The 20,338-nt window shown below is 40.8% G+C and overlaps 1 protein-coding gene across 4 annotated transcripts in view; it reads right to left on the reverse strand.

Moving 5' to 3' along the window:
• LOC142336193 (uncharacterized) overlaps window positions 1–20,338 on the reverse strand; it is a 72,332-nt gene that overhangs the window by 27,045 nt on the left and 24,949 nt on the right. For 2 of the 4 annotated variants that reach the window (XM_075384838.1, XM_075384837.1), the window contains exons 5-6: window positions 3,839–3,966; window positions 1,159–1,322 (exon numbers count right to left, since the gene is read on the reverse strand). In XM_075384838.1, coding sequence (XP_075240953.1) covers window positions 1,159–1,322; window positions 3,839–3,966 — 292 coding nt within the window. Of the gene's footprint in view, window positions 1–1,056; window positions 1,323–3,838; window positions 3,967–20,338 lie in introns of all 4 variants that reach the window. The other 2 variants (XR_012758894.1, XM_075384839.1) reach the window with 2 other exon arrangements.

Below are 20,338 nucleotides of genomic sequence, written 5' to 3' on the forward strand. Positions count from 1 at the left end.
ATTAGACATGATAGAAACTAATTTTTTATGTATTTTTTCCTTCCAATTTGCTGAAGTATCATTTTTTAATGGAAACACATATTTTTGTTTGATTATTGGTTCTTTTGAATTGCAACAGATGAAGGAGTATTGCGACTGACTAGATTATACGCATAGTGAGAAATAGACATGTACGTAAAATAGCCATGTCAGAGGCAAAAACCAGACCCTTCCTTGACTCATGATTTGGGTTACATTAACTCCAGCAGCAAAAACTCCAGTCGAGCTAAAGGCGAGACAACCGTAACGTCAAGCTAAAGTCTTTTCATGGGTTATTTGTTTCGAGTAACGTCTTTTGGTACGCATTTCGGACGAGCACAGTGTTTTGGTAAGTCGAGGAGTAGACCTGGTTACATTTTTGTTAAGAGGTGTTTGTGCTCGAAGTAAGAAAACTTTGCAGACATGAGTTATAATTTCTCTAAGCTAGAACAGTTTCCAAACAAGTAGCATTAACTCCAATGCCCCAAAATATTTGAAGCTTACCCAATACTTTACCCAATATAGCTCAAAATATTAATGCAATTAATGAGCATAATCATACCATAGAGAGTAATGTAACCAGTAGTGCCATGTCTTTGCGGCCCATAGGACTTGACATAACAGTGATGTAATCACCACTCGTCAAAAGTTATGTAATCACAACTTGGAAGAGCAGAAATGTAATCACTTGTAACAGTAATGTAATCACATTGATGTAACATTGATGTAATCACACTAACAATTATGCAATCACCACGGTCATGCCTAGCGACCAGTGGTGCTTGACATGAAACTATCAAAATTGAACATGAGATCGAACTTACCGGGTATAATGGTTATGATAAAACCCTTATTCGGTATTATGCATTGGGTATTTTGGTACACTGGATATTTTGACATGGGGTTAAAATGGGATCCTGTAACCCTTAACACCCACGTGGGTGTTCTCTAGTTAAACAGGAGATTCGTAGTAAACAATCCGTTTAAAAATGTACCGGAATCTGTTACTTTTTACGTCAGATTTAATTAGATAGTTACTTCGTTTAGTCTCAGATCGTGCTGTTAGTATGCACCATACATTTGCTTCGTATTAGTAGTTGTTGTTGTTTTCCTTGTTTACTTCTCTTTTTCTTTGTTTACCGCTCGCTGCCTTCGACGTCGGGTAAGGCGCTGTCTGGGGTTGCAGTTCGGGACTCGGTGGAGATGCCAGACTCCGAATTAGATCCTGATGGGGCTTGTTTAAAATCGGGCGCAGTTGGTGGAAAAGCACCTGCAGTACCGTCACCGTAGAATCCGTAGTTGACCTTGCAAAGAAAAAGCAAATTTATAGTATGCCCATATAAAGAACAAGGAGTCTCGGTAATGTGCATTCGCACATAATGTTCCGATCCCTCTTATCCAAAAGTTTGGCTTAATTTCTACCGAATGAGGAAGAGATAGAAAACTTTTTAAAATTCTCATGATCAGAAATAATTGGTGCATGAACAAAAAAATTGCTTCCAGCTCAAATCACTGAGTAAAGTAAATAATGACACATTAGTGGGCCGATGAGACCTGCCATTATTAGGACTACGAGACAAGACAAACAAAAAAATCAGATAACAACAGCAAAGATTTACATCTAGAACTCATGATCTATTTTTTGAAAAAAGAACTAATAAAGAGCAAAGTCAAAGTAGTGTCAAATACAACCTAAATTAAACATATTAAACAAATTAGTTTCTTCTCCACTAGACACATTGGACCAGTTCTTGACTTGGTGACAAGTAGACAAAACAGAACAAAAACGACAAAGTTAAAAAATAAGTTTACGTTTTCTTGAAAATAAATAATTTCAAATAATGATTACCATTAGAAATCAATTAAAGTATTTCATAAGGTTTCTTTTTATTCACATTGCAATAAAACTAATTGGGGAACAGTCATTATTCACAATACGTCATACGTCTACAACCAATCGACAAATTCAGAAGAAAAAAAATTCCTATAAAGATTGAAAGGAAACTGTGTCGAAGCCGTTAAACCATAATCTAATCCATATTATAAATAAGAAGTAATCATTGCAAACCAACAATAAGTTATGTGGCCCCTGAATATTGAGACCAGGTAACAGGTTTTAAAAAGAACAAAAAAGGGAAAAGTTAAAAAAAACCCAAATGTGTTTTTCTAAAACAATTAATTCCAACGACACAAACACATTACTGGCAATTGAAATCAATAAAAATATTTTTTCATTTTTGAGAAATAACCATTGAGATCTGTCATTTTTCACAACATGTCATACGTCTACAAAATGAACGATAAATAGACTAAAATCCAAAGTTAAAAGAATATTTTGCAAAAAACCGGTATCGAAGCCGTTGAAACAATAAACAATGCTTTTAGATATGTTCAATAAATCTTCTCTTCAACGCGAAAAATTTCATATGAGGACTTGTAGCTAATGAAGCTAGGTAACAAACAGACAAAACAGGATAGCAAAACAAAATTTTTTAAAATAAATCTTTTTTTTTTTTAATTTTTTGTTTCCGATTTTTCTCTTTGTATGTCGTTAAATTCAAATGATAAATTGAATAATTGTACAGTGATACTGACTAACTGAAGCGACTACAGAAGAACAGCAAACAACGAAAAAGTATTTGTTTTAACTTCATGAAATTCTGCCAGAAAACGGTGTCGAAGGCGTTGAAACCGTAATCTATTCGCTTAAAAACTGAATTGTTCAATTATGCTCTCTTTTTAAATACCAATAATGTGATATTTGACCCGCCAAAAATTTGAAAAGAGCAGAAAAAGAATCTCAATAATGAAAATATTTTGAAATTCAAAAATGCTAGTGAAAAATCGTAGTTTTAAAGCAGAAAACTATTTTCAAAACGTAAAACCGCAACAAAAATTTAAGCTACAATTGGGCCTTAAGACGAGAGAAAAATGGCAGAATTCAAAAATTCATTGTTTATATTTAAAAAATATGCAATCTTAAAATCCAAAACAACCATTCGCTTTCGACGAAAAAACTAGACATGTTTCCCTGAAACTCTGCTTTGATTTGAATTGTTTTTTTCTGCAATTAACCTAAGAAAAGAAACAAGTGCGAAAATGATTTTTAAAAAAAACGAATGATTACAGTTCGACTTTTTTGCACGTAAAGAAAAAAAGACAAAACAAAACTAGCTTTGCTATTGTTCTCCGTCTATTAGGAACACTTACTTGCTGCGAATATTACGGATGTAGACAATCCGACAATAGAAGTCAATTTAACAAAAAATAATGCATTTTTCATAATTATCGAGGTAAATTAGGAAAAGACCGGCAGAATTTTAATTCAAGAATACTCTTGAAGAGATGATCCACAAGTAAAACTAGCTATCCTTGGAGTTAACCGGGATTGTGTCTGCAATTTTTAGGAGTGTTTAGCCGGTAAATTAAACAAAGATGACTAACGAGGCTTATTTCGTGTCATTTTTGATGAAAAAAAGGCGGAATTTTTTGAAAAAATTAGCACACATTTTAGCCAAAAATTTGATCAAACAGTTCAAAAACACTTTTTTGGAGGTAAAGCCAATAACACTATCGTTACCAAATTTATCTTATTTTTAAGCAAAATTTGCAAAAATTGCTTTGAACTACGGAAAATGTGAACGAAATAAGAACGAAAATCTTTTGTTAGTTTTTGTTAGTTTTACTTGATAATTGGTCCGAGGTAATCAATTTTTGTGCACTTAAATCAATTGAGTCGCCGAAAGAACATGGCGTGCTATATACATACAGGCTTGTTTTTTGGTTTCCTATATGCAGGGTTTTGTATACAATTTCTAACCTGTCCCGGTTGTGTTGGGTAGGTGGGTGGCTGTGGGGCCATTGAGGCAGCATTGGGACTGTAGAACCCAAAGTTAGCCGGATTCACGTTGAACTGAGTGGTCCGAGGCTTCTTGTTTTCTTCATCCCCTGTTGCAAACAAATACAACTATCTTGTAAAGGTCAAGAACAAAAAACTATACTTAGAGCTGAGAAACAGTTCAGACAAAATTTGTTGAAAAAATTGTGCTATATCCAGGTCGATGTGTTTAATTGAGATAAGTTACATTCAGTGCATTTTGAAGGAGCTCGGGGGAGGGGGGGTGGGTTTGGTGGGATACCCACTAAATGAAGCTTAAAATTGAGGCAAATTTACGTCTACTCATTTAATGTAAACTCAAGTTCATAACTAAAGGTAACGATTAGCTCCTCAACTTTACCTTAAGATGAACTCAGGTGAAACGTTACCTGAACTTTTGGAATGTTGCTGTACAACAATGTAAAACTTGCATAACTTTCGTCTGATGTCTGATCATCAGCATAAAAATGCTGCATTTGGTTCTTTGTTTTGCGCTTGATCAGTGGTAGCAAGGCAACAGCGCAAGAGAGCCATGAGAAAGGATCACATTTAGTTGTTCCTCCTTGAATAAACCTTGTAACATTGGTATTATTAAGTATAAATTTGGACTTCTCTAAGAAGATTTTACAGAGAAGTATCGATACTCGTGGCCCATGGTACTAAGAAGACCCATGGCCACGAGTATCGATACTTCTCTGTAACAGCTATTGGCTCAGTTGGAGGGCATTTGCTGCGTCCAGTATCAAGAATCCCAAAAAAATTTCTCAAACAATTTCTCAGTCCACGAATTGGTACCTCAATACTGCACAAAATACCCCAGCTGCGCTGCTTCAAACACTTGCTCTAAGTTTTTGCCTGTCAAACCAGTGTTCGTTTTTCCGAGCAAACGTCGCCAAGTATTGACAATACAAACTGTTTTTATGGTGCTTATCCAAGTCAATTATTCTGTAGAAAAATAGAGCTTGTGGCCTGTTGAGTTATGGGTTTTCGCAAGCGGAATGAAAAGCGTTTTTAACTAAGTAGAAAAATTAATTTCTCAAAATGAGAGAATAACAAGAATGACATTTTACAGTAGAATTTAGAGATTTACAGGAGAAATCTGATTATTAGATCAAGATGGTGATTTGAATTTGGGGATGAAAAAAGGCTGAAAAATCAGCTGTATATATACCCATTGTCAGTGCGAGAAAGTCAAGATACAAAACTAATCTTACCACCATGATAACAGTGGGGGTTGCAAGGGTTACCCAATATGGTTTGTTTCTGCAAATTTCCCAGAAATCAGTCGCAGGGTTACCATAGATGGTATGCATTTACACTTTTCTAAGAAATCGTTCACATTTCCGGTGGTATCATAATCATTCAAAACATGCTGGGAAGATTTTACATCAAAAAATCTCACTCTAATATTAGTTATCTAGATTCACCAATTTGAACCGAATATTGATTCTAAGCATCATTTCTTGGCGATTCATTTATATAGATTCTCTAATCAAAATAAATTTGCTTTTATCTTTCTAATCTGGTAAGTTAAACTTTCTTTCTAATTCTCACCAAGTTTGATCGATATTGTAACGCCCCCACTCAGACTTGAGCTGATTGCGTAGAGTCTGTTCCCATCACAAGAGTTCTGAGTGTTCCCACCTTCGATACGGGTAAAGATTTCGTGAAGATGACGGCTGCCATTTTGTCAGTAGGAACGTAATGAATTGAAATAGTCCCATCTTCCGTATTGTCACGAATGAAGTGAAAATTTGTCTCAATGTGTTTGCTCCTCATGTGCATGACTAGGTTTTGGCACAATTCAATACAGCTCTGCTTGTCCTCTCCAATTGCTGTTGGATGTTTCTGTTGGATGCCGAAATCCTCCAAAAGTTGTTTCAGATACAATGCTTCTGGAGCTGCTGCTGCCATGCCCTGATATTCTGCTTCTGATGAAGAAAGAGTAACTGTGGCCTGCTTGTTGACACCCCAGCTGAGTGCTGCGCCACGTCCGTTGAGCTTGAAGTAGAAGCCCGTCGTTGATTTTCTGTCGTTCACGTCACCAGATCACCTAGATCACTTTCCCCCAATAAATAATAACTAGCTTTGGTGTAAGTAAGTTTTAAACCTTTTCAAACTTGAAGATATCGCAAAAGTCTTTTTCCGCACATCCAGTGTTGATTGGTAGGTGAATTCATGTGTCTGGACAGAATGTTGACTGTGAAAATGATATCTGTTTTCGTCTGTTTGGCCAGATACAGATGTGATCCAACCAAGTTTCTGTACATCCTCTAGTCCACTCTTCGTCTCCGTTCTGTGCTGTCTAAAGTTTCAGTTTCAAATCAGCTGGAGTTCTTGAGGGTTTGCGTTGATCAGTTTGAAACCGCACAAGCATCGTTTCTATGTAGCGTTCTTGGTCGACTGTTTCTTCTCGTCTGATTCTTAAACCCAGAAACCAGTGTAATCTCCCTCGGTCTTCCATGTGAAATGTTGCTTCGAGTGCTTTTTTGACATCGGAGATCAATGTCATGCTCCTTGATGCCACTATGATGTCGTCAACCCAGACCAAGTTGAAGGTGTGACCATCTGTCTCTGCTCTTGCGAACAAGCAAGGGTCATTCCTGCTTCTGGTGACCCCATGTCTCAGGAAATTTCCCAGTTCCTTATACCAGTTGTTAGCTGCCTGTTTCAAACCATAAATTGATTTATTCAGTCAGCATACTAATTTCTCTCCATCTAATCCTTGTTTAACAAACTCCTGTGGCTGCTCCAGATACATTTCTTCCTCTATTGGTGAGTGCAGGAAAGCCGTGCTGACATCAAACTGGTGCATCACATGGTGCATCAAACTGGCGCTTCGCTGTTAGTTGAAGTAGAATCCTGAATGTCTCTGGCTTACAGGTAGGCGCAAAAGTCTAAAAGTAGTCCAGTCCTTCCACCTGTTTGAAGCTTTTTGCCACGTAGTGTGCTTTTTAATTATCCACTTGACCACTGGGTCCCATTTTTACTTTGTATACCCGTTTGCCCGGTATGACGTCCCTGTCTGTGGGTGGTCTCACTAGGTCCCAAGTCTCGTTGTCTAGGAGTGCCTTGATATCGTCCTTCATTGCCCCGTGCCACTGGTCCCAATCGTCACCATGCTTGGCTTCGTAGACTTTTAGGTTCACCATAGTCACCCTCAGTCACAGCAAGGTGAGTCCTGACTTCCCTCAAAAATTGCGGAACATTCCTTGCCTGTGTCCCTCGTCTGGGCTCTGCCCTGTCCAATTGCTCCAGTGCCTCCTCAAAGCAGCCAACTGTCTCTGACTGTGAGAAATCATTCGTTTCAATGTCTTCCAGTGACTCCGAGTCTCTGAGACTACCTCTTGTTGCAGTAGATTCTTCATCCAGTGCTGCTGTCTCAACATTTGAGGCATCTCGTCTCAGTGTCGTTTCCTGAGTGTTCACGCTCTCTGCGTCATGCCACTCGTCCTTTAGTGCAGTAGATGTGCCCTGCTCCTTTTTGTTGCCATCGTCTTGAAGACCATCGTCTGGGTGGCAGATACCCAGTTGCTGTGAACCCTCATCTATTAGGTCGGTCGTCTTTGTGTTGTCAGGGGTTGAGCCCACTTCGTACTCCTTGATGATCACAGCTCGAACTGCCACAACCTTGCGTGTGTTGGGTACGTACACCTGGTATCCGTTGTCTCCTTCAGTGTAACCCACAAACTTTCCTTCCAGTGCCTTGGGTTCAAGTTCTTGTCCCGCTCAATCTCTGTCCCGCTTCCTCATGAAGACTGTGCAACCAGAAATAGATAGTTTACTAATTGAAAGCTTAGTTTTTATACCTCGCATTAGCCCTGTTAAGCATTTTTCTTCTCCTCGTCTAACAACCAAGTTCTTGATCCTTGTTGCGTGGAGAATTGCTGCTCCTCACATCATCTTGTGAAGACCCTAGTCAATGAGCAATCATCTTGCCATCTCCATATCCAGCAGAGTCCTGTTGCAACTCTCAGCTAACCCATTCTGTTGTGGGGTCTCTGATATGGTCTTCTCCTGTATAATGCCTGCATCTAAACAGTATATCTTGAACTGCTCTGAGAAAAACTCCTTCGCATTGTCTTGTCTCAACTTCTTGGGCGTCCCCACACAAAGAACAAAGTTCTTCAGGCTGGCCAGTGCTTCACTCTTTGCCTTAAGCAAGTCCACCAACACAAACTTCGAATACTGGTCTGCAAACACAATGCAGAACAGAACCCTGACAGTGACTCTACTCTGAAGGGTACCATCACGTCTGTGAACACCCTCTCTAGCTTCTCTTCTGATTGGGTCTCTGCCACTCTTGGTCTTTGTGATCTTGGCCAAAGCGCACACATTGCATACATCATCGAGTTCCCCAACAGTCTTTGGTGCCTTCTTGACCACATCCGTTTGATTCAAATGACCCAATTGTTTGTGCAACTTCCTTGCACTGTCAAGTTTCACGCTGTTGGAACTCATCTTGAAATATAGAACGCTGCAGGGTAAAAAAAAACAAACTATTTTCTTGCGTTAGTTTTACCCGAGTTCCCTTCTGGAGTTTCATGCAGCTCTTTCTTTTCTCAAAAAGTGAAGCTATGTCCCCACTCCGTGCATCTTGAGACTGATAAGAGCTTTGAAGAATAGTCCGGCACACATTTTTGAGTTCGCATTGGAATTCCCCTTTGTTTGAGGGTATGCTTATCCCCACACAGCCTCTGCCCTCCACTCTGGAAGCCTCTCCTTTGGGATTTCTGACCACTGATTGAATGGGCACAAAGTCCAGGAACGCATCGATGTTCGTCACTATGTGATCTGCGCAACCACTGTTCATCAGCATGCGTGCTGTCTTCCCTGGGTAAGAGCGGCCCAGTATTCCTTATCTGGTGAAGTCAATCTTGCACCCCTTGCCACTGACTCATATTTGCCTCCATCTCTTTGTGTCATGCATGCCCTCTCTAGGTGACGTTTTTCACCACACTTGCTGCATTCTTGGCCTCCTGCAGTCTCCTTCCTCCTGCAGTCCTTAGCAAAGTGTCCGAGTATCTCACACAAAAACCAGTTTCTTTTCTTGGGTCCCTTCTTGAACTCACACTTCACTTCCAGTGCCACTGAACCACAATTTCCTTTGTGCCTCTGTGCTGTGCTCTCATGGAAGTTTTGCAGCCTTTTCCTCAACTCTGTGAAATTCGTTGCCGGGTTAAAGCTTTCCTGTATAACAAAACTTTCATACCTCATTGGCAGACCATTGAGGACCAAGGCGTTGAAGAGGGTTTCTGAGACTGCTTCCCCTGCTTCTTGTAGCCTTGTGAGCAACTCCTGTCCTCTGATGAATCAGCTATTCAAATTATCAGCATCCTCGAGCTGCAGTCGAGCAAGCTGTGCCACCAAATCATAAAGTCGGCGGCTCCACACACTGAAGTCTCTCTTGCAAAAGCTTCCAAGCATTTGCTCCATCTCCGATGCCGTCATATCCCACACAGTCATGTCTCATCAGCATGAGGGCTGTTGCTAGAGTCAGTGCCAGATGGCACCACACATTGTTCCTTTTCCCCATAATGTCTGCAACTTCCCTTTCATATGCATCCTTTAGCACTTTGTGATTATTTTTTTCATCATTGCTTGCCCCCTTGGCTAGTGGTGCAGGCTCATTGGGTTGCTTCTTCGTCCCAAGAAGTGATTTGTAGAGTCCCTTCGTCTGCATCATTGCCACAAATTGTGTGCTCCAGATTGGAAATTCCTGGGCCTTTCCTGTGTAGGTCAGCAGCTTCACTGTCTGTTGATCCATCGTAGTTTGAACAGGCAAAACAGTCGTGAAAAGAAAAGGTACTAAGCATAAAAGGATTATGACAACAACAAATTAGTTTTGTTTTAGAAGTTAGTTTTATGACTTAGAAAATTGCTGGGCCCATAATCTGTTAGGTTATGGGTTTTCGCAAGCGGTATAACAAGCGCTTTTAACTATGTAGAAAAATAATTTCTCAAAATGAGAGAATAACAGGAAAGATATTTAACCGTAGAATTTAGAGATTTACAGGAGAGATCCGATCTTTAGATCAAGATGGTGGCTTGATTTTGGGGATGAAAAAAGACCCAAAGATTCCCATTGTCAGTGCAAGAAAGTCAAGATACAAAACCAATCTTAGCACCATGATTTATAGTGGGGGTTGCAAGGGTTACACAATATGGTTTGTTTCTGCAATTTTCCCAGAAATCAGTCGCAGGGGCTACCATAGATGGTATGCATTTACACTTTCATCATTTAATCATTCAAAACATGCTGGGAAGATTTTACATCAAAAAATCTCACTCTAATATTAGTTATCTAGATTCACCAATTTGAACCGAATATTGATTCTAAGGACCATTTCTCGACGATTCATTTATATAAATTCTCTGATCAAAATCAATTTGCTTTTGTCTTCCTAATCTGATAAGTTAAACTTTCTTTCTAATTCTCACTAAGTTTAAGACTATAGTTTGATCGATATTCTAACATGCATCCATGATTTTAATAAGCGCTGGATCAGAAACACCCCTAAAATTTAAGTTTTTTAGCGCTCTAGTAAGTTTATTGTCTGCAAGATATCTAGTTGCACTTTTGATGTCTCAAAAGTTGGGAACATATTTTCAGTTTTCCCCTTTTCTCCGCTTGTTGTTTGTGTATTGGCTACCTCGTCTATAGAACTGCGAAAACAAACTGACGTTTTCCATTGACCAATCGTGGTATACTTTTAATAAGGACTTTAATGTCTTCAAAGTGTTATTATTTTTGTGCAGTACTAGCTCAGAGATCATAATTAATTTCTCTGACAGAAAGTTTGAATTTAGAAAGCTCTGTTGTTTAGGGTTTCAGCATAAGGTTTACGCACTCTACTGGTCGCCTTTTGATTTAAAAAGTTTCTATGTGAGCAATCCTTTCGCCCAATTACTTTCCTGGACAATTCTAATCCATGATGTTTATTATGGGTGTTCGAATGACCGCTTTTCCTGGTGCCAATTTCCTGTGTTAGACGGAATTAAACTAAAACTTCTTGCGTCAGTTTTGATGACAACTTTATTGTTTTTTAGTTTTTTCTAAAACACCAAAAGATAAAACTCGAAAACTATGCCTTACTTTTTTCCAGTTGACCTAATAAGTTTTGGGCCGCTCGTCTTTGTAGCCTACAACTCTTGCCTTATAAATGATTTCAATTTATCTAGGAAACCATATGTCAGTGTTTTTTGGCACCAAATAGTCTTTTCCTTCTTGTCTTCAGCTTAACTCTTCAGAAATATTTGGATATATCAAAGTAGTAAAATTTGGATATATCAAATGTTGGCATATGTGTGTGCGTGTGTGTGTGTTTGTGTGTTTGTGTCTTTGTGTTTGTATTTGTGCGCGTGCACGTCGCAGGGGCTACCATAGATGGTATGCATTTACACTTTCATCATTTAATCATTCAAAACATGCTGGGAAGATTTTACATCAAAAAATCTCACTCTAATATTAGTTATCTAGATTCACCAATTTGAACCGAATATTGATTCTAAGGACCATTTCTCGACGATTCATTTATATAAATTCTCTGATCAAAATCAATTTGCTTTTGTCTTCCTAATCTGATAAGTTAAACTTTCTTTCTAATTCTCACTAAGTTTAAGACTATAGTTTGATCGATATTCTAACATGCATCCATGATTTTAATAAGCGCTGGATCAGAAACACCCCTAAAATTTAAGTTTTTTAGCGCTCTAGTAGGTTTATTGTCTGCAAGATATCTAGTTGCACTTTTGATGTCTCAAAAGTTGGGAACATATTTTCAGTTTTCCCCTTTTCTCCGCTTGTTGTTTGTGTATTGGCTACCTCGTCTATAGAACTGCGAAAACAAACTGACGTTTTCCATTGACCAATCGTGGTATACTTTTAATAAGGACTTTAATGTCTTCAAAGTGTTATTATTTTTGTGCAGTACTAGCTCAGAGATCATAATTAATTTCTCTGACAGAAAGTTTGAATTTAGAAAGCTCTGTTGTTTAGGGTTTCAGCATAAGGTTTACGCACTCTACTGGTCGCCTTTTGATTTAAAAAGTTTCTATGTGAGCAATCCTTTCGCCCAATTACTTTCCTGGACAATTCTAATCCATGATGTTTATTATGGGTGTTCGAATGACCGCTTTTCCTGGTGCCAATTTCCTGTGTTAGACGGAATTAAACTAAAACTTCTTGCGTCAGTTTTGATGACAACTTTATTGTTTTTTAGTTTTTTCTAAAACACCAAAAGATAAAACTCGAAAACTATGCCTTACTTTTTTCCAGTTGACCTAATAAGTTTTGGGCCGCTCGTCTTTGTAGCCTACAACTCTTGCCTTATAAATGATTTCAATTTATCTAGGAAACCATATGTCAGTGTTTTTTGGCACCAAATAGTCTTTTCCTTCTTGTCTTCAGCTTAACTCTTCAGAAATATTTGGATATATCAAAGTAGTAAAATTTGGATATATCAAATGTTGGCATATGTGTGTGCGTGTGTGTGTGTTTGTGTGTTTGTGTCTTTGTGTTTGTATTTGTGCGCGTGCACGTCTGTGTGTGCTTTTTTTGTTTGTGTTTGCGTGCGTGTGCATGTGTGTGTACGTGTGCGCGTGTGTGTGTGTGTGTGTGTGTGTGTGTGTGTGTATGTGTGTGTGTGTGTGTGCGTGTGTGTGTTTGTGTGTGTACATGCATGTCTCTCTGTGTTTTTTTGTGTCTGTGTGTATGTGCATGCTTTCGTGTGTGTGTAAGTGTGTGTGTGTGTGTTTGTGTGTGTGTTTGTGTCTGCGTGCGTGCGCATGCATGTCTGTGTGTGTTTTTTGTGTGCCTGTGTCCGTATGTGTGTGCGTCCTTTCGTGTGTATGTGTGCGCGCGCCCGCTTGTGCATGTGTCGCTGTGGGTGTTTGTGCGTTTGTGTGTGTGTGTGTGCGTGCGTGTGTGTGTTTTTTGTGTCTGCGTATGTGCGTGCTTTCGTGTGTGTGTGTGTGTGTGTGCGCGCGTGTGTGTATGTGTCGCTGTTTGTGTGTGTCTTTGTGTTGGTGTGTGTTTTTTGTGCTTGTGCGTGTGTGTATGTGTGTGTGTGTGTGTGCCATTGTGTCTGTGTGTGTCTGTGCGCGTGCACGTCTTCGTGTGTTTTTTGTGTTTGGTGTGTATATGTGCACGCCGCGCGCTTTTGTGTGAGTTTGCACGCACTTTCGTGTGTGCTTGTTGTGTTAACTTGTTCGTTATGCTTTTCTGTCAAATCTTGAAGTGTGTAGTTATTTGACCTTTGTTCGTATCATTGACGACACTGCTGTTGAAAGGGCGTGCGTGGTTGTTTGCGTATAAAACTCAGTAAACGAAAAACTGTAGTTCGAGGATTCAATTCAATCTATAGTATAATCTCCATATGAGCAACGAGAAGCCTATAAGCTACGATTATCTGTAACATGCAAACCAACCAGTGAAACTTAGACGGCAAAGTTGTTTGATGCCCTTTTTCTGGTTTTTTTGTCTGATTTATTAACGTCAAAATCAATTCAATTTCAGTCAACAATTGTCTAGAAAACCTGAAAATAATAAGCCAAAAACCAGCTGAATCGATAAATATCGCGGTTATATTTACTTAAAATAAGGTTACACTTAAAATTAGGTTGAAAGAAAATTCATTCATTTACTACGCAACATCCTCCGGCCAGCATGAAGATGTTGGGAAAACTGGTACAAGTTTTACGAGCGGGCGGACGAGTGAACCTGTCGACGTACGTAAAACGGCGGAGCGCGCGACGCTATCGGAGCCGTAACGAAGTGCCACAATCAAAGCGGTAGGGTGGTTACCCCTAGGGTTGGTTTCCTCAACTTTCCAAACCAAGTCACCAAACCAAGTCACCAAAGGTGTTGCTCGCAGGCGTCTGCAACTTAGAGCGTCGGTTCAGCGTCGGTACCTACTCTCTGATCCAACGGGTCCAGATCGCATTAGCGTAAGACTGCGCAGGGGCGTAACGTTTACGATGGTCAAAGTCATTATTGCCGACAAGAGAAGGGACACCGGTAGACTATGTTCCTAAAAGAGAGTGGTTGGGCGTTAAAGCCTTCAAATCGCACGGATCAGCGCTTACGGGTGTTAAAGGACGTGAATTGAGAGCATTCACGAGACAAAAGGTAGTATGCAGCACCTCATCCGTGAGGCGAAACGTTCCAAGAACAGTTTACAACACGCGCTTGGAGCTGCGTAACAACATCTCCCAGATACCACCCTGATGTGGTGCGCTGGGTGGATTGAACCTCCACTTTATACCTTTGTGAGCCAGCTCAGCCGCAATATTGACAATGTTCCTTATTTCAACACTTTCTCGGAGTTCTTTTTCGGCTCCAAAAAAGTTAGTGTCATTGTCCGACAAAATTATGTCAGGTGTAAGACTACGTGACCCAAACCGCTCAATTCCCATAATTCAAGAACTGGTTTCCATGGATGTAACTATGTCAACATGGACAACGCGAGTAGTGAGACAGGTGAAAAGGAAGCCCCACCTTTTCTCAGTAGTACAGCGGACAGTAACATAAAACGGCCCAAAGTAGTCAACGCCGGTGTTCGCGAAGGGAGGAGACTGGTAAGCAAGTCTCTCCTTAGCTAAGTCAGACATGATTGGTTGCATAGTTGCAGCTTGTAGTTATCGACATCTCAGGCAGTGTGCTTTGATAGAACGCAAAGATGATCTTAATTTCAGTACTGTATAGTGTTCCTGCATAATGATCTTAGATATTCAACACCTTGATGATAATGCTTTACGTGGGTGTGTTCAAGGAACACTTTTACAAACGGATGACGTGCATCTAAGATGATTGGGTACTTTAAGTTAAACCCAACTTCCATTAACTGCTTGATTAGGCCCGAGGAACGGATTAGCCCATTTGGACTAAGGAACGGTGAATGTGGAGCGATTCGGCTGCTCCGTTTAACAGATTTTTTGTCAAGAAGATCTCTTCTTTCGGTTTCAAAAGACTCTCCTTGCAGCAAGTACTGTAGATGACGCTCGGCTTCGTCAAGTTCAGTAGGGTCAGTAATGCTACAATCGAGGTTAAGGAAGCCAGCATGTTTCGGCAAAAATTGGAAAAATTATGCGGCAATGTGCAACTACTTTTGATAAGAGCTAAAGTTATCAAACGGAAATATTGAAGGAACGGAAGTTGTCTGTTTTTCGACAGATGTAGCCAGAGATATAGTGTCTCCTATAGTGACTGCTTGGTTGACGACAAGTATGATGTTATTCATGACGTTTTTGTTCGGTGCGAACGGGAAACGTGAATTAGTTAAGAATTGTGGACCTTTGACCCAACTCCTTAGTTGCAAAACTTCAGCGCACATTCTACACGTGCCAGCGTCAGCGGGATGTCAACGCGGAACTACGTTGCGACGTGGTTCCATTGGTCAACGCTGGTTTACTCCGAAACCTGCAAACGCGGTTTACAACAGAGATTGCTTGCTTTTCATTAGATTTTATCCAATGAGGAACGGTCGTGCTGTCTGTCCACATGAATACTTCGTTAAAAATTATAGTAAAGGCCTGAATAATTTCATTCTTCGGCCGAGCGGCAAGTAAAGCTGCTTGCAGTTATAGTTTCAGGACAGTCATAACTTTCATTGGCGCTACGCGCGCTTTTCCCAAAACAAACGCAAGCTCTGTTTTTACCCTGCCCGTAGTAGTTGTTACTCGGTCTCGATGAAATGCGACGGCACTAAAAATATCCTGTGAACTGTCACCGAACATATGCAATTATATATTGTCAAAGGGTCCAGTAAAATAATTTTGCGGAGTTTTGATGCTTTCAAGCTCTGATAAGTCCGCACTCCAAACCAAAAATCTTTGAACCTTGTTTTGCGGGAGCTCATCATCCCAATGTTGTCTTGTGACACATCATATGTCTTTTAAGAGCAGTCGAGCACCAACAGCAAACGGTGCGACAAGACCAATATGGTCAAAGACTTTCGAGACCAGACTTAAGACCAAGAGCTAAGTTACTGACTTTGTGATAGCGCAGTTTGTACCCCTACTCACAACTAAAGTACCATTAGTGTGGCCCCACTTTAGCCCAAGCACGTGCGATTAATCCTCTTGTCATGAAACAATAACCTTGGGTTCAGTAGATTGAAGAGAACCATCAATTCGATCAGCCAGGTTTGGCTCATTGCTTTCAAATTTTGTAAGCTTGTACCCACCAAGATTGAGAAGATGTACCAATTCCTTCGATCTATTGATGGCCTTCTCAGGAGACTCCACAGAGCCGAGATAATCGTCCATGTAAAAGTTTTCAAGGACGGCTTTTGCAGCTTTGGGTTAAAACGTTGCGTTGTCTCTCGCAGTGCGTTGAAATGCATATTTGGCGCATGTGGGCAATTCTTAGCCCCGAATATATGGCGCGTAAATTGATACACTACAACGTTAGTTTTGGGGTCCTCCCGCCACAGAAAGCGAAATGATGGTTGACCTGATGGTAATAAACAAACCTGTAGAAGCATTCCCTCGATGTCGGCAGAGACGGCATATGGCTGTTTTCGGAAGCTAAGAAGTACATAATTAAGGTTTTGGAGCAGATCAGGGCCAGTGAGCAAGGACTTATTCAGCGGGACACCATGAAACTTTACTGCTCCATTGAGCACCCTACGCACCTTACCCGGTTTGTTTGGGTTTCAAACTGGATGGTGGGGTAGGTACCACTCTTTATCGGACTGGTTCTCAACCTTGTGAACGTCCGGAACCTCAATTACATATCCTTGATTTAGATCTTTCTTGATGGTACTTATATACTTTTCCCTAAGGTCTTCATCCTTGGCCAATCGTTTTTCGAGAGACTTTAGTTGCACTAGGGAGGAGAAGTAATTATTTGGGAGCTTGGTATTATCTGCTGCCCAAAGCATTCCAACATTGTATCTGAGGCCATTGTGTTCGGTGGTATTCTCGAGGGTTTTGTAAGCCCTTTCGTCTGCTGCAGATCGTGGGTCGACTTGCTTATTTGCCCCCAAATGATTCGATGTCGTCTCATGACTTTACTTGACTTGCTAACTCCTTGTCAAGTTCGATATTCGCTTCAAAGCACGTTGAGGTCAAACACGAACTCGACGGTAACGGACCGCTTAATACCAACCTATGGGTAAGCGTACGGCAACGGGTAAACGCTTTTCATCGGCAGAGAAGTATTCTAACGGGCGGATGGCATGATATACGTCTTGTCCTAGTATCATCTCAATGTCTTTGTAGGAATATGTCATGGGATCAAGGATTGCTAAGTGTGGGTAGGTCTCTTGCAAGGCCTGTACATTAACTATATCTGAGCTGACGTTCAGACTCTCCTTAACGAATGGGTTGATGTTAAATGTTTCGAAATTCTGATACTCTCTTGGTTTCACTGTAACTTTAACAACCTTAGCATTAACTACTTCTTCGGTATTAATACCCTTGACAGTTAGCGTTAGTGCTTTACCGTGCAAACCGAGTCTATCTACGCGAGACTACCGGCCACCGAAGAGTTACTGCAGGAGATATCACACAAAACTAAAGCCTTGGTATCTAGACCGGACAAAATCACCAACTGCAATTTAGTCATCTAAAGGAGCCCCTTAACTTCAGTAATTGATGACATCGTTGTGGTCTTATTAGACGGCTGTTGACTTTACTGTGACCTGTGTTGCCAAAGGACTGGTTAGTGTTGGGATTTGTTGACTGTTTTGTTGGGAAAACCCTATCTGTCCCATGCAATAGTATGTTATGCGAACTATTGCACCCCTCTGCTCGGCACTTTCTTGGTTGAGGACGCTAGCGGAATGTGCTCTGTCGCGTAAGCACGAAAAGCAAAGTTTATTATCCGCCACCCACTTAGTTCTCTGGGTTGGAGGCTTTTCCTTAAGAACTCGACACTCCCCTAACCGATGGTTACATTTGCATATAATGCAGCGAGAGTGAGTGTTTGTGGAAGAAGATGGCATTTGCTTCTTTGTTTCCCCTTGTTGTGAATTTGACGCAAACACTTTTGAGGCTGATTTGGTCTTGGTGACTGAAGTGCTGTTCTTTTCAGGTCTTGCCTTGGTTGCGCTTTGTTTCATACGATTGTGGGCCTCATTAAATTCAAGGAGGGTAGGCTTAACCCAGTGCTTTTCAACCGTATAGAGCGACCATGACTCGTTCATGTTTGGTGGTGACTTCTGTACGGGTTGGTTAAGTAAGGAAGCGCTCTTCAAGTCAGCATCATATGATAGTGACGTGAAAAACCCAACGAGGCTGGACATGGCTGCAGAGTAGTTAATGATGTTTTCACTATTCGGCATTTTAGGAGTCGGAAAATGGTTTAGTTTATCCAAGTGTGCACTTGCGACTGCCTGTGTGTGGCCAAATTTACGTTCTAAAGTATCAAGTGCATCCTTGTACATTAAACCGCAGTAAGTAAACTCTGACTTTGCAATCTTTGCTTGACCCGTGATGAGTGTTTTAAGGTAGGTCAATTTAAAGTCATCAGTGAGCAACTGCGAGTCAATCGCGCTTTTAAATTGACCATACCGCTCATGCCACTGTAATGGATCGCCATTATAATGAGCAAGTGTCCATTCGGGCAAAACGTCTTTTTTTCTTACTTGTTATCGCATCAGCCAATTCCCTAATCAATGACGCATTGTCTGCTATTGAAGGGGTGGGTGAAGACACCTGCGGACCACTCCAACACAAATGTTTGGACTCAACATAAGGATATGGTGTCTGAAAAACTGGAGTGGCTAGACCAGGAACACTAATCACGTTGGTAGTGTCTTGGTTGACTATTAACGGTCTGTGCTGTGGAAAACGCCAATGACTCATATTTGCAAAAACTGTTGTTCGAGAGGGTAATTGGGCATATTTTGGATAGGAGCAGCAACGAAACGTACGACTTTGTGTACTTTGTTATTATTGTTTTGGAAAATGTTGTGGATGGGAGGCTGATTGATTAAGGGAACGTTTAGAATGGGAGCAGTGGGGTTAGGTTCAAATACTGCGTTCGGGATGGGAAGGGCACTAGGATGAGTGGCTTCGGGATCGTGCGGTTGAGTGTTTAGACTCGGTGGGGCGTTTGGGTGCAAGGAATCATTTTTTGCAGGGGCTGGATTTTTTGTTATTGGAGATAGGAAGAGTGGCGTCTGGGGCTCGGAGAACAAAAATAATTTGTTGTCGGGAGCATATACGCTGGGCTGAATTGTTCATAGGTAGACTTGATGTTTCAGGTCCCTTGAAGATGAAGTTTGAAGCTGTGCGTGTGGAAAAAACCCGGATGCATTTTTTGATTTTCTTGGGGTGCGAACGGCTGTGTTGGCACGGGCTGTTGAATGAGTGGTGAAGAAGCCCCTGGGTCGTGTACAGAAGGCGGGGGATAATCTGCGGCTGCTTGTTTAATTATGCTCGGAAGCGCTGAGCCTTGTTGGCCTGTTTGATTCATTTGCGCCCGTGGATTCGCCTGGTACAACGCCTGTGTGTCAGCAGCAGACAAAAAATTATCAGGTGGGAAATATTAAGGTCGAGTTGCTGCGAGTTCTCATTGCTTAAAGTGTAATTGCCTCGACAATTTTTTGGAACGGAATGCCTTGAAATGTCAGTGTTGTGATCTTCCAATTCTTTGCCGTTGTTGCGGCTAGGGCATTCTGGAGGGTCTTTCGTAACCTCTGGTTCACCAGTTTTCTCCTCACTGCTAAAACTTAAAGCAAGTGAGGTGTTGATCCAGTCCTGGACAGCCTTTTCACTTCTCATAGAGCTCCTGGCACTTGCCGTTGTTTTAGAGTTCCCATTCGTCCAGCTATTTGAACTCTTGCAGAGTTGCCTCCGCCAACCGTTTCCTTTTGTTTTCCTCCAATTCATCTAATTCCATTTGCTTTTTTTGTTTAGCGAGCCGAATGGCTGCTTCATTTTGTGTTTCAATTTCTTCGTGCTTCATTTTTGCAATAACGTAATCATGTTCGCGTTGACTAAATGTTTCTGACGAGGTAATGAGTGATGAATCTCTAGAACGAATGGAAGCCCCCTGTTCCTGAAATTCACTCACTTTATCATCAGCAGAGTTGATGTAGTTTCGTGCTGAAGGGAGGATCTTGTCCTTCTTAGTTGTCATTGCCTCCAAGCAAGACTTTAATGAAGGAAAAGTGCGCTAGCATCCTCAGTTTTTCCAGCAAACGCAATCAAGTCCTCCTTTTTATCCACAACAGTTATGAAGGCTTCGTTGCACTTTGTTACTAGGCGTTCAACTTTCTATTACTACTCGCCTAATTTGACTTTTTATACAATGAAGGATATCTTCATGTATGGCATGCAATTCAACTTCACGCTTTGACCTGGCAGCGTACAAGTTTTTGACTTTTTGATCAAGACTATTAGACATTACGATGTTACTTTTTCGAAAAATCAGCAAAACTACCACCAAATGTTTATCTATCTTACGCACACTCTAAACAAATCAAATCCAAG

Source organism: Convolutriloba macropyga, chromosome 3, assembly GCF_964194025.1.
Source record: "Convolutriloba macropyga chromosome 3, txConMacr16.3, whole genome shotgun sequence".
Classification (NCBI taxonomy): domain Eukaryota; kingdom Metazoa; phylum Xenacoelomorpha; order Acoela; family Convolutidae; genus Convolutriloba; species Convolutriloba macropyga.